Below are 15210 nucleotides of genomic sequence, written 5' to 3' on the forward strand. Positions count from 1 at the left end.
TTTCCCCCCTCATTGTCTCTTCCCCCCCTTCTCTCTTCCCTCCCTTCCACTTCTGGTTCTCCGGTTGCACATTTGTTATACCATTAATATTGCCCTACAGGTCAATATCAGTGTGTGGTCTGTTCTTTTTTCATGTTGTGCTTAATTTTGAATAATTTTTCTTCTTGTGTCTTTAGGTTTGTTAACCTTTTAAGTAGTATATGAGCTGCTCTCAGCCTCATTTAGTGTATTTTTAATTCAGATATTGTTATTTCTGGAAGTCCCATTTGGATCTTTTTTTATAGCTTTCATATTTTGTTTCTTATAAATTCATATACTCTTCTACCTTCTTAAAAATATGAGGCATATTTGTAATAGCTTCTTAACAGTCTTAGCTGCTGATCTTATCATCTGGGTCTGTTTCTAGTGACTAGTTTTTCTCCTTGCTGTGGCCCCTTATTTCATGCCCTTTTTGCATGCCTGGTAAATTTTGACTGGATGATTGATCTTGCCAGTTTTACATTGTTAGAATCTTTATTTTGTTTTAGTACTTTAAATAGCTGTTGGATTTACTTTTAACACACCGTTAATTTACCAGAAATCCATTGGATTCCTTCAAGGCTTGTTTTTAAGATTTATGAGACTGGGTCTGGAGCAGCCAGACTCTGGCTAAGTTAGCCCCACTGGTAGGGCAGTGCCCTTCTCGGGATTCTGCCTGACGCTCCACAATGTCTTTCTTCTCCGGCTAGTAGGATCATGACCTATTCCCAGCGATGTATGAGCCCTCAGAATTTTGAGGCTTAATGCTTTCAGTAGTTTTTTCCTGGCCATGGGTAGTTCTTTCACATATATGCACAGATCAGAACTCCGCTAAAACCTGAAGGGTTATCTCTAAAGACCCCTGGAACTCTCTCTGCAAAGTTTCTTTCTTTCTTTTGTTCTTCCCTGTAAATTCCAGCTGCCTTGGCCTCCCTAATTCATAGTCTGTCTTCCCAGCCCTGTGAGACCACTGGGCTCTGTTTCCCTGTTCTCAGGGAGCATGCTACACTACCTAGGAATGCTTGAAAATCAACATTTTCAATATTTCTCATTTGGTTTTCTATTGTCGAAAGTAAAGGGTCCCCGTGTTTCCATCGTTGCTAGACCAGAGAGCCTGTATGCACACTTGATGGTGAAATAATTCTAGATATACTAAGTTAGGGATAGAGAATCTTTAAAAAACAGGAAAAATGGTTGTGAATGTGTACTGGCTCTTTAACAGGAAAGGATTTCTTGAGCATAAAAGCATTGCAAGATCCATTCATAATAAAAACTTTCAGAAAACTAGAAATAGAGAGGAATTTCATCAGCTTGATAAAGAGAATTACAGAAACCTACAGCTAACATTATATTTAATGGTCAAAGATAAATGCTTTCCCCCTGAGACTGGGAACCGGCAAGGGTGACCACTTTTACTCAGCATAACCTGGAAAATTATAGGTAGTGCAGTAAGGAAGGTAAGGGAAATAAAAGGCATAAGGATTAAAAAGGAAGAAACAGAACTGCTCCTCTTTGAAGATTATGTGATTGCCTTTGTAGAAAACTCCAAGGAATCCATCTTTAAAACGGCCAGGGTGCATTCAGCAAGGTGTTAGGATACAAGATAAAAATATAAAAAACCTTTGTATTTCTACATAATAGCAATGAACATGCTGATATCAATTTTATTTATATATATTTTTTGAAAGTTTATTTTCAGACAGAGAGAGAGCACATGAGTGAGAGGCAGAGAGACACAGAATCCCAAGCAGATTCGAGCAGATGTGGAGCTCGAACTCATGAACTGTGAGATCATGACCTGAGCTGAAATCAAGAGCTGGAAGCTTAACCAACTGAGCCACCCAGGCGCCCCTGAACCAGATTATTCTAAAATATATATGGAGGAGCAGAGAAAATAGAATAGCTAAACAGTTTTGAAAAAATTGGAGGAATTAGTTTACCTGATTCCAACACTTATTATATAGCTACAATAATGAAAACTGTGATATTGGTATAGAAGTAGACACATAGATCAAAGGAACAGAACCGAGAACCCAGAACCACACAAATATGTACAACTGATTTTTGACAAAGTTACAAAAGCCTTTTAGTAGAGGAAAGATAGGCTTTTTAACAAATGGTGCTCTAGCAACTGGATATCCATAGCAAAAAATAATTATCAAATGAAGTTCTATGTGTTACACAAAAATTAATTAAAAATGGGTCATCAACATAAATGTAAATGGTAAACTATAAACCTTTTTTGAAAAAATACAGAAAATCTTTGGGATTTAGGATTAGGCAAAGAGTTCTTAGACTTGACATCATAAACACAATTCGTAAAAGGAAAAATTAATAAATGGATCTCCTCAAAATCCAAAACTTTTACTATGCAAAAGACCCTGTTAAGATGATGAAAAGACAAGCTACACAGTGAGAGAAAATATGTACAGATCACATGTCCAGCAAAGGACTTCTATCTAGAGTATATAAAGAATTCTCAAAACTCAACAGTGAAAAATAAATAGTCCAGTTAGGAAATGGGCAAAAGATATGAACAGACTTTCACCAGAGAGGATATACAGATGATAGATAAGCACATGAAAAGATGTTAAACATCATTAGCCATTAGGGAAAGACAAATTAAAATCACAGTAAATACCACTACACACCTAGCAGAATGACTAAAAGAAAGAAAAAAAAAAACAATAACAATATCAAATGCTGACAAGGACGTGGACAAACTAGATCCACTGTGCAACCCGGAAGTTGCACTCCTGGGCATTTACCTCAAAAGTGAGGACTTAGGTTCACATAAACTTGTACACAAATATGTATTGCAGCTTTATCTGTAGTAGCCCCAAACTGCAAACAAGCCAGACATCCTTCAGCAGGTGAATGGTTACAAATTATGGTACATTGGTAGTTTGGTATACTACTCAGCATTAAAAATAAATTACTGATAAATGCAACAACCTGGATGAATTTCCAGAGTGAAAAAGGCTAATTCCAAAAGGTTCCATACTGTATAATTATAGAACACTCTTGAAATGGCAAAATTATAGAAATGGAGAACAGATTAGTGGTAGTTGCCAGAGGCTGAGGAAATTCGGGCAGGAGGGAGTAGGTGTGGCAATAAGAGGACAATATAAGGAATCCTTGTGATAGAAATGCTCCGTGTATTAACTTCATCAATATTAACGTACTGGTTGTGATATTGTTGTATAGTTTTGCAAAATATTACCATTGGGAGAAACTGGGTAAAGGGTACATGGCGTTTCTGTATTTCTTATAACTATATGTGAATCTACAATTAAATTTTTTAAAAGCAATGAAAAAAAATTAAGGGAAAGGATAGTGTAGTTCGAATACATAGAACTTTTACTTTCTGTAGATTAGAGAATACCACAAAACTTAAAGCCAACACTAAACTGGAAATATATTTGTGACAACTGTGACTGAAAAGAAGTTGATACCTTTTAGTATATAAAGAATTCTATAATTTATAAGACACTGAAATCCTCCTACATGAGCAATACACAAAAGAAAAAAATGTACCTTTCTACAAAACATTTAAAAGTATTTCAGTCTCACTAGTAATCAAGGAAATGAAAATTGGAATTCGTTTTTTCCTTTGAATTGCAAATCTCTTTGTATAACCTTGTCCTAATATCACATTCATTTTCTGTCTACTTCTTAAGTGTTATGGAAATTATATAGAATTTAGGTCCAAGTGATGTTAACTTTTAAATATAGTAGCCTGTTTTAAGTATTTCTGAACAATGGCATTAAATCTCTAAGCACATTATCAACAATTATTTTACATTGATAATTCATACTGATTCATGGTTCACTACTTTCTCATATGCAGTATGTTCTTAAATTTTTCAAAAATTTTTTTCATTTTTTCATATTAAAATTCATAAGTTTCTCCACCCCCTACCCTGTCACCCCCTTGTAGAGTAGTGTACTTTATGAGTACTTGGCTATCTATATATACCATTTTTCACTTTTATACAGATAATTATTTTATCATGCCATTTTTCCTTGCAAGTCTGGAGATGATTTGCTTCAATAAGACTTGCAAATAAAGTTGCTTTATTTTCCTTTGATGTGGAAAATGAGAAATCTTATCACAGTCTGATTCTTTTCTCTATAGGGAACCTGTTTTTAGTTAGCTAGTTTATTTTCTGTATGGAAATTTTACAGTCTTTTAACATTTAAACATTGGAATTTGGGCAGGTTCGTTAGCATATATCTGAGTGCATATGAGTATGTGGATTTTTCATAGTATTTCTGCCTAGCATTTAGTGAGTCTATTCCATCTGAAGACTGGAGTCTATCTTCAGCTAAATGACCTTTTCTTTTGTAATTTTTTATTGGCTATTGCTTCCATTCAACCTACTCTGCCCTCATTCTGGAATACCAGTAATTTAGAGATTGGGTGTATTAGATCAGTTTCCAATGCAGTCTGTATTTCTTCTCATAGTTTCTATTTCTTTGTCATTTTTACCCTGTCTTAGAAGAATTTCTATATTTGGACTTCTAACATACTAATCTGGATTTTAGCCATTTCCATTTTGTTTGTTTGTTTGTTTTATTTTGAGACTGAGAGCAAGCAGGGGAGGGTCAGAAAGAGAAGGAGAGAGACTCCCAAGCAGGCTCCATGCTGTCCATGCAGAGCCCCATGTAGGGCTTGATCTCCCATATGGTGTCCATTTCAATCTGCTATTTTCTCCCTTTAGTTTAAATATTTTCTAATAGTTCTTATTGCCTGTTTGCTCACCTTTTTATATTGAAGCCTGGTTGGTTTTTATCAATGCAGTATTATTTTGAATATTACTGGGAACATCAGTTATAAGTTGATTGATATTAACTCCTGTTTCCTACATTGACTGTTTTGTTTTTGCTTTTGTTCTTTTAGGGCTGTTTACATAGTTTTGCTTAATTTGACTCCCCTGCTCACTTCCTCTTAGGGTCAGTGAGTTTTGCTTGTATTTTTAGTGAAGTTGTTAAATAACCCTTAATGTTGGCAAATAACAGGCTACCTTAGAAGCCCATTTGTGAGCCTTATTTGCTTTTCCTCAGCAGGCCTCTTCCTCTTATACCAAAGCTGATAGCCATTAACTCCAAAGGTAAGCTTTGTTCTTGGTGTGGGGAGAAGGTGGGAACATGCCAGAAAATGGACTTATCTTAAGCATTTGTGGCTGAGAGCTAACTAGCAAGTAAGCTTCCCCAGAAGCCCCTGCCCTTGACCAAGGAGGCAGTGAGGGTCTTGGGTATCAAACTGTTTTACCTAGCATTCCATCCACAGTAAGTTAAGCTTGAGAACTAACATTGCATTGGCAAGATTCTTAACATACTGCTATCCATGATGATGAGGATATAAGATGAACAGTTTTTCCTTCTTTTTTTTTTTTAATTTACATCACTGGTGAAAAAAAAAGTGTATACATTCTTCTGGAAAGTTATTTTTAGAGTGTAAATAAGGGATTTTAAAATGTCTAATCCTAAACTTTAGTTCTCATATTTCTGGAAGTTTGTTTTTGAGAGAGAGCGCACACACATGTAGATGAGGGGCAGAGAGGGAGAGAGAAGAGAAGGAGAGAGAATCCCAAACAGAGCCTGACTCAGGGCTTGATCTCACAAGCTGTGAGATCGTGACCTGAGCCGAAATCAAGAGTCGGATGCTTAACTGACTGAGCCACCCACACGCCCTGTAAAAGTGTGTCTTAAAGAAATAGGGAAATGGACATAGATTTATATTCAGAGATCTTAACTGCTATGTTACTTACAATAAGGGGGGGCATTGGAAAGAATCCACAGGTTTTACAGAAGAGGCATGGTAAGTCAGGTCAGTTACGTAGCTGTATGATGGGATATTTTGCAGCCAACTTTAAAATGCCTAATGGCATGGAGAAGTACTCATGATCTAATATTGAATGAAAAAAAAACGAGTGTAACCTTTTACAAACAGCATGTTTATATATGATAAAAAGGCCAGAAGCAACACAACAAATTATCATCAGTGGTGGTATTCTAGGTGACTTGGGTTTTCTTTTAAATCTTGTCTGTTTTTTTCAAATTTTTTACAGTAAGTCTGTATGATTTATAATCAGCAAAAAAATAACGGAACATGTTGTTAAAATATGTCTCTCCGCGCTCTACACTGCATCAAAAAAGACCCTTGCTTTTCAAAATTTGCAGGCAAAAAGTGGCTTATATTAGGGTTGAATTTGCCAATTATCATAATGTGCAAACGGATTTTGAATTCTCCAGCTCTTCACATTGTGTAGCCTGCATGGCTGCAGTTGCCAGCGCTGGCATATGAGCTCCAGCCAGGCCCATCTGCCGCTCGGGTGCAGCCTGGCTGACATAGATTTATTCCATTTCATTCTTTAACTTGGCAACATTTTGTCTTTTCTCATTATGGTGGCTGGAATTCAGTACCAGTACTCCTTATTTTGTTTACCGGTTTGTTGTCTTCTTTTGTTCCATTTTGTGAAGATGAAGAAACCAACAACGGGAATTGTGTCTTGTGAAAATGCAGTGCCTGTCCTTCGGGGTCTGGGGCATGCCTTGCTGCAGTGTGCTGTCTCTCCAACACTTGCAGGCTCTTTCAATTCTTTTGATTAGTAGAAGCCTTCATGGCAGATTTTTTTCAAAGAGCTTTAGTGTTCCTTTTCTTCTCATCTCCCCACCCAGGGAGATTTGGAAATGGTCCCAAATAGAAATTATAAACGTTAGCCTTGAGCAATGCTCTCTGGTGTTTGGTACTTTTCTCTACCTGATGGCTCATGTTTTTGGAGTCTTCATCACTACTGCTGAAGCCTGAGGTGTAAGACTTCCACTCTGCCCTAAGCACCCTGTGCTTACGAGATTTTCTTGTGAACTGGTTTGTATTTCAAAGAACACGGGGGTAGTCTGCCAGATTGCCAGGAATGTACTCAAGTGAAACTTTAGAACTGTTAGTCCTCTTAGAGAATTTTTTTTGACTGGATTTGTTGGGACAGGATAGCTGCTGCCTAAGGAGCCTCTTGGAGCCTGATGCAATGAATTTCTCTTCAACACAAAGTAAGACTTTTTGCTGCTTTTTTCCTCTAGGTTATCCTGAAGAGACTTACCCAATTTATGACCTTTCAGATTGCATCAAGCATAGGCAAGAAACCATCCTAGTGGATTACCCTGACTCCAAGGAACCCTCTGCTGAAGAAATAGCTGAAAGAATGGAATTGCTAGAAGGTGAAGAATCAGACCATTTGGGCTGGGAAGTGCCCACTAACCCCAGAGCCCAGGAAGATAATTCTGTTACCTCATGTGACCCAAAGCCAGAAACCTGTTCCTGCTGCTTTCATGAAGAGGAGGATCCCGCGGTCTTGGCAGAGAATGCTGGATTCAGTGTAGACGGTTACACTGAGAGAGAGGAAACCAGAGAAGTATGGCCCCAAGACTTCAGGGAGTCAGGGTTGGGCATCAGCACTGATAAAATGCATACAGATGGCACATTGAGGAAGCGGAACCCCCAGAGTTTGGAGTTGAAAACAGCTGGTTTGGGGAAGTATCCACTACTCTAATCCCAGGGTGACCTTTCTCTCCTTTCTCAGATTTCATCCTTGGCCCTGTGCCCTATACTGCATTCTGTGTTTAAATATCCTAGCTAATCAGGCCACTACCATGGATATCATGTATCCTTTCTGGTGCTCACACACCTGTCACCTTGTAAAACACGGTAGCAATTAGTATGAACATAATACAGCTTCACTCTTTCTCTTCATGCCTGTCTTCCACCAGAGAGTTGATCGCTGAGTAATTATGTTTGATCTATTGTACACTCAGGGACAGAGGTCCGACTCTTCGTGCTAGGAGTAGCAGACGGTTTACCTGTGAATGAATATCAATTTTAACGTGATGAGAATTTACGGTTGCAAAAGTGAAGATTTCAGAGTCCAAGATGTCTTACTCTGTGGGTCTTGAGCAGGTTAGTGGTCCCATGAATTCAAGAAGAGAACATTTTTTGTGGGTATGATGGGGCCAGAGTAGGGTAAGACTCTGCTGGGTGAGCTGAAGCCCATTTATCACAGCAAGGGCCTTCTTAGGAGCATTGTTGCTGCCTCAGATACCCGCTTTTCTTCAGAGTTGAAGGCCCCAGTGATTTGTGAATGAGCCCGGAGACCTGTCGGGGGACTGTTTTGCTTCAGTATTGCCTGGATCTCTAGCTTCCTTCATCCCTGCTCTGTTTCACAGAACTGCCAACCTGGAAGCACCTTTATACCTCTGGCCCTCAGTGGCCAGAAGGTTTAGAGACTTTTTAGGCCTTGCCCTACAGAGCCAAGGTCTGAGGCTGTTAAGGCTACAAGAAAGCCTGTGTGACGGTGCTGGTCCTCCATAACATGCTCAGGCGGCCAGAGAAGCAGGGATAGGGAAAGAATCCGTGTACTTAGTGGCAGTCCTTGCCTAGAAGCTATTTCTAAATATTGTGCCCTCTGCAATCACATGAATTGAAAGAGAAATGAGGAGGACTGAGCTTATAGACAAAGTGCCAGCCCCAAAGGGAAGTTGCAGTGCGTGTCTTTTGCAGAGAACCAGTATAGCAGGGGAATATAGCCCTCATAGCTATGTAGCCCAGGGGAAGAGACTATTTGTTTTATATTCAGATATCTGGCTCTTTTGAGAAGGGTGGGAAAAGTAGGAGGTAGGTTATGGCTGGAAGGATTTGGACCAAACTGCAGGCCTCATCTCTAAGGTGCCATCTGCCATGTGTCTTCTGGAGATAAAATGGCACCCAGGTATCCTGGCTAGTAAAGATGAGTGAATTCAGTTTACATGTAAGACCTGAGTTTAAAGAGGACACATTCCCAAGAACATTCCCAATCATAAAATGTGGAAGATGTGAAAATTAAGAAATCATTTAAGGGTAGATCGGGCTTTTGGAGTTCCATTGTTCCTGTTGACTAAGATTTTAACTAAGGAAAATAGTCAAAATCACACATCTAAGCCTAGCCTACAGACTGTCAGAAGGTATGGAATCATATTAACATAATACATCAGCTACCATTAGGCATTTCTTGTCAATGAAATTAACATTTTTTTTGTTACAGAGAGAAGTCACTGAAGACTGAGTCTCTAGGAAGTATATTGCATCTGTCTCTGTGTAGAACATTTGATTTACTTTAGAGAATGTAGTTTAAAATGTACTGGAAATAATCTAGATGTAATGCTCAAGGTAGAAAATAATGTAGGTGCTCTTCACTGTTTTGATAAATTGTTTTCCATTATTTCCTTTCATTCACTGTGAGGGGTTGATTTATGAGGAGTTCTGGGTGCCAATTTCTTTTTTGCCTTAGTATATATAGCTCCCTTATTAAGAAGTGTTTCTAGTTTATTCATTCATGTGTTCATTTAGCAGACACTGCCCAGAGGTAGGCAGTGGGAGCAAAGGCTCAGTTCCTAACTTTAAGAAACAAAGTTTGGTTGGGAGCCTTGTCCAATTTTTTTTTTTTTTTAACAAACTATATACAAGGGCTCAAGATTGTGAATTCTGCAGGCAGAGAAATGTTGCTCATGATTCCATCCCTGCCTATTCTATCTGTAGAGTCTTGTTGGCTCCTTAACCCTACTGAGTCTTGGTTTTCTCCGATCTAGTGCAGGGGAGTACAAGCCCAGGGTGGTAGAAGGATTAAATGTGAGCTCATCAGCGTATATGAAACAGCACTGGTCCTCCTAGCTCATACAGGATAACCACTCAAGTAGTAGATAATTTACGTTTATTGTACAAGCCTTTTATGCTATAATGGAGACATGGACCCAAATCTATGGAAACACAAATATCATTTTTGCCAAAGTACTTCCAAAAAACTTTACAGACAAGTTGGATCTTGAGGCATGCTAAGACCTTCAGGTGGCCAAGCAAGAGAACATTCCTGGCAGAGAGAGCAGTGTTAGACAAAACTAGTGGGAAAGTGTATGGATGTTCAGGTATTTTTATGAGGATGATATGTAAGGTGTCGTATAACCACTCTTTAATTTAGAATGTTAATCTTTGGGGGAAATTGGCTTAGGAAAATAGTTCCTACCAGAAGTACTAAGAGCTCATGGTTCTTGCTGCCCTGTCTCTTGGTTGGCTTAAACAGCAATAAATATTAACCTATTTATATTTTAGAAATGTTGATTATTTCATCAGTCATTTGGTCCTTTTTGGATTTCCCAGAATTATTTTATCCTTCAGGGATGACAATTATGTGTATATACAACCTGGAATGACCAAAATCCTAGGGCTTGTTTTTGTTGTCATGCTTATCGCTCTCATCATGGTCTTCGTTTTTCAGAACTGGTCTGGGCTGTGAACTTGGATCAGCCCCCAGGTACTAGGTCTTCAGTGACTTTTGAGCACTGTGGCAGAGCATGGAGGACAGATGGGTGGCCTAGGAAGCCACTGCATCACCTGGGACCATGCGTGGTTAAATCAGGTGGGTGATCTGGGCGGGAGATCCTCTTTCCTGTCATAACAGGAGCACAGAGAAAGCACCACCTTGGGAGCTCTATGATTGGCAGTGTACACGTTCCAGAAACTAGGCCCAGGAACGAAGGTATTTTGAAGAATGGAGGTATATTTGACCTTTAGAAGAGATGGCCTAGGAGAACCACTCTCTACACCTCATGTTACAAACTAAGACACTTCAGGGAAAGGGAACTTTAAGTATAATTATGCCAGAACAATAGGTATAAGCCAGGACTATCCTGAACCTATTTAAAAGCTTTGTTTTTAACCTAACCACTAAACAACAAAAACCTCTTTTTTAGTAAGAACCAGTATTGCTGTTTCCCACAGAGGCAGAGCCAAGGAGATATAGGCCATGGTTGTGGCAGGAAATTATCTTGGCCACATAAAAACTGCAAATCTAGGGTAAAAAATAAACCAACCCTATTTTTGTTCCTAAGGGCCGGGCCCCCAGGGGGTCACTCAGGAGCTAAAACATTCCCCTTCTTGCAGAGAGAGGACTGCACTAACCTGTTCTTCCAGCCCTTCCTTGTCTGGGGGTATGTGGTTCTGACCATCCTTAAATTTGAAGAGCACAGCCAGAGACAGGACAGCCTCAACCCCTATGGTAGTGTTTCCAACCAAGCCATGATGCCTTCTCACCCACCCCTGAGGCTCTTAAGACAGAAGGAAAGAATGGTGTAGGAGGAACTTTTAGGTAAGAAAGGGTTTTTTTTCTCCTTTTCTAGGAAGAAAAAAATGCATTGCCATATTTGAAACAGTTCAAGTTTAATTTGTTGATATATGGTCTGTACTTAGACAAACACTTAAGTTCTACAACATATATAATGTTAACATGGGAAAATACCAACTTTGTCATTGCACATACCAGTAAATAAATACATCTGCTCAAGAATACCAAAGAGTTTATTCAAAAAGTCACTTAATAAAAGCACAGTTTTGCAAGTTTGTCTAAAACTCCAGATAATTTTGAACAAAAATAAAATGTCTGACCACTCCAGAATAGGAAAAGACAATCTTGTGCAAATAGACATACATGTTCTAGGCATTATGAAAACTGGCTAAATGTATGTTTCCAGCAAGAGAAGTACCACCCATCCTGACCAAGTCCCCTTTGTAACTCAGGCCTCCTTTCTAAGCCACTCAGAATTACTCTCTAGGAAACTCTGGATCTTGGCCTAATCTATAGTGCTGCCTGGACCTTGGTGGGGGAAGGGAGAGGAAAGGGGTGTGACATGGTTGTTAGGAAAGAAAAAAGGCACAGTGATGAGCCTGAAAAGGTAGTGATGAAAGTAGGGATCAACTTTAATTCACCCTGAATCTTACTGATCAGTCCAACCCCCTCAAGCTGTGGATGAGAAAACAATCTGGAAAAATGTGGTTTGCTCAGAATCACCTAGCTACTAAGTGCAATAGTGCTCTCTATAAGACATCTTGCCTCTCAACTTGGTGGGAAAATTAAACCTATCCCAATACTTCTGCTATGCCTCTCCCTCCCCATATCATGAGATGACAGAATTGCACTGGAGGTACAGATGGACAGGAAACTCAAAACAAGAGCCCATACCTTGGCCTGTTCCTGGGGGCTGCTACAGTTCAGTGCTGGGCACAAGATCGCAGACTCCTTACCATATCTGGAAAAGTGTGCTCTGAGGGCCACCTGGTATCCAGAGGTCACAGGTATAGCTTAGCAAAGAATTCTAGAAAGGGAAGGCCAGTGTTACAGTAAGGGAAACACAGGGACTCCAGAGAGGAAATATAATTTGTGCTTGCATAACAGAGCCATGGACATGGCTCACTGCAGACCCCACTGTGAGGAAAGCATGTACTTACTAGTTTGAAGTCCTCGGCCCTGCTTATTAAATTTAGAACTGCCTCTAAATGTAAACTGGCAGAGCATTTACCTCTACATATTTCCAGACCAAAGACAGCCTTCTGTAATTTTGTTGCCCTTTTTGTCACTGAAGGATGCAGGCTCCCAAGGTTCTCTTCTAGCTAGTCATGATCACCCTTGCTGGCCTCCAGCGCCTGTCCTCAACACGAGTCTGGACCTTACCTGCTCCCCCTAAACTAGTGTCGTGATTTTTAAGGCACATTCACTAGAGTATGTTCAAATTCATCCAAAAGCATGCATGTAACATGCCAATTTCTTCAGGTAATGCGAAATGGAACTGAAAGACAAATTTCTTGAACCCTTGGGAGAAAGCTGGTACTTTCCCGGGTCTACTTTCCGATCAAAGGGCATGAAATGAACAAACAAACTGCACAGGTAATCATAATATCCTTATTCCTTTCCTACTCCTCCTTAGAATATGATCGTAGTAAGAAACCTCAGTTGGTGATTTGCAGATTGCCCTTTTCCCCAGTTACACACAGACACAGACATAATGGACAGACACAGAGCACCTTGGAGCCAGAAGGAAAGAAAAGCTAGAGTCGGAGAAGAGTGGGGAAGTGAACATCACTGCTCTATAGAAGAGCTGTTTGGGGAAAGGAGGAGTAGAGTTTGGGGGGGTGGCCCCAGGAGCAGTTACAGAGGAGCTGCCAAAGATCCCAGCTGCCCACCACCCTCAGGGCTTAGCCAGGCCCCTGCCTATCAAGGACCAAGTCAGTAGAGGGTATGAAGGGCAAGAGCTCTTACCGTGGGAGAGGCTGAGCCCAGGTGGGCTCCAGGGGCCCTGGCAGCTGTTTGAGTCTTTGGGTCCAGGGCTCGGCCAGTAGACCAGGAAAACCAGCATTACCAGGCATGGGGCCTTAGGAACAGACCTTGTGAGGCTGGGGCTCAAGCAGTTGACTCAGCTGCTCTTAAGTGCTCAACAGCACTTTGCTGCTGAGCTACCTTCCCATGGGCCAGGCTGGTAGCGCAACCCACGTTCCTGACCCTACCAGACTATCCAACTACTCTGCTCTCTGGAGTATCTGACAAGAAAGCAGGCCGTGAGAGTTTGCCAGTGGGCTTCTACCTTTTCCACACCGCCACCCAGCTTCCCACCTCTCCCTAGGATCAAAAATCAGACCCACAGCCTTCGGTGATCTACTTTCCATCATCCCAAATGTTAGCAGATCTCTTCCCCAAGGGAGGAGAGGAAGAGAGCCCCACAGTATGTCATCAGGAGGCGGACCAGCCCTGGTGTACAAAAACCTAGTGCCCTCAGGATGCCCGCAAGCGTTGTCCAGAAACTAGACCAGGGCAAGGGCCTCCTGCAGAGACACATTAGAACAGGCGTGCCTTGCTATGACATTCTACACAGAAAACCTTAGACTTCCTACTTTCTGCTTGGGTCAGAACAACTCCCCCTCAGTGCAGAGCCTCATTAGAGTGTTTAGGACTTACTTATTAAAAAGAAAAAATTTCTATACCGCCTTTCCAAGCACATCTTCTCTGAAGGGAGGAGCTACTCCTGCTTGCTTCCCACTAACTTCTGACCTCCATCTGGGCAAGGAGCCTCTGCCGGGGTAAATGACAAAACAGGTAAGGGCTTGGCTCAGCGTTCCCAAGGCTCAGGGTGCATGGTGCCATTTGGAGGAGGATTCAAGGGAGAGAAGGCCCAGCCCTGGAACACTCATGCCTCACCCGTCACCCCCAAAGCCAGACACAGCCAGATATCCAAAAAGCCAGCTTTCAGCAGGAAACTGCTCCATTTCCCACTGAAATGGCTTCCATTTCCCAAATCAACTCTGACATTTCTAAGTCTCTGTAATCAGCCAAAAGGGTGAGGGTATGCAGACTGGGTCCCAGGAAGGCCAGAGAACCAGAGAGAGCGGTTTCTTGGGGGATGGTAGGTACAAAGCAATCAAGGGAGCAGAAGTTCTGAACTCTGCCACTAACCAGCCAGGTGACCTAGTGCAAGTCCCATTTGCTATTATGATTCACCTAAAGTGACTAGTTCATCTCTACAGGTTCTGTGATCCCTCAGCTCTTGTGGTTCTAAAATACTCCCTGCTTTCTTCTCCCTGCCCCACTCCCACCCAGGAAGAACCACACACAGAAGTCTTCAGCCACAGCCTAGACTGACCACAGCAGGAACTGAAGCACAGGCAAGAGCACGGAGCTAGAATTTCTGCCCAGTGGAGGCCCAGGCCGGCCTACCTTTGTGCACTCAGGCTGAGGACCAGGGCCCTGTCCACATTTACCGGGGACTGGGCAGGAGCCGCGCAGCAGAAAGCTCCTCCAGCAGTTGACAGGACTCCCGAGCTATAGCCCTGGTCCAGGGAGCCTGTTCCGTGTACCTCCTTCATGTGGACCTGTGTCCTGCAGGCCCCATCCTCTAAGACATCTGGCCCAGAGGCCCAGCCTCCTGCTGCCTGCCTCTGTGCACAGAGAGAAAACCTAGAGAAATCAAACGAGCTAGAACCCTAGGTCCCCAACCACTTCCCACAGCCAGGCCCCTACAGCCCTGACAAGGTCCTGCCCCTCACCTTTCCCAAACCCCTGAGTCCTCCCGGCCTGGCAGAGGCCTTCTGAAGCCGGAGGACTTTCCATAGTTAGCACGGGACTTGGTAGCCAGTACTTGCCCTTCTATGTAAAGTTGATGTACCCAATATACACCTCCACTATTAGGGACCCATTGTCCCGACTCCTAGGCTGAGTAGGCCCCAGCAGGCCTGCATTGTGCTTCCTCTCCCTCGACACGTCTTCCTACCTTCCCAGCTGAAGAGGCCACCCAGCTTGGCAAATGTGATTGCAGCAGGATGCTAACCCAAGAGTTGGGGGG

General features: G+C 41.8%; 1 protein-coding gene across 7 annotated transcripts in view; it reads left to right on the forward strand.

Moving 5' to 3' along the window:
- Nucleotides 1-11443, forward strand: part of RIC3 (RIC3 acetylcholine receptor chaperone) — a 66252-nt gene extending 54809 nt beyond the window's left edge. For 2 of the 7 annotated variants that reach the window (XM_077769167.1, XM_077769169.1), the window contains one exon: nucleotides 7102-11443. In XM_077769167.1, coding sequence (XP_077625293.1) covers nucleotides 7102-7571 — 470 coding nt within the window. In that variant the 3' untranslated portion in view covers nucleotides 7572-11443. Of the gene's footprint in view, nucleotides 1-5088; nucleotides 5129-7101 lie in introns of those variants that run through there. The other 5 variants (XR_013336256.1, XM_077769168.1, XM_077769171.1 and 2 more) reach the window with 5 other exon arrangements.
- The last annotated feature ends 3767 nt before the right edge of the window (nucleotides 11444-15210 follow it).

This window comes from Crocuta crocuta, unplaced genomic scaffold (genome assembly GCF_008692635.1).
Source record: "Crocuta crocuta isolate KB4526 unplaced genomic scaffold, BGI_CrCroc_1.0 scaffold255, whole genome shotgun sequence".
NCBI lineage: Eukaryota > Metazoa > Chordata > Mammalia > Carnivora > Hyaenidae > Crocuta > Crocuta crocuta.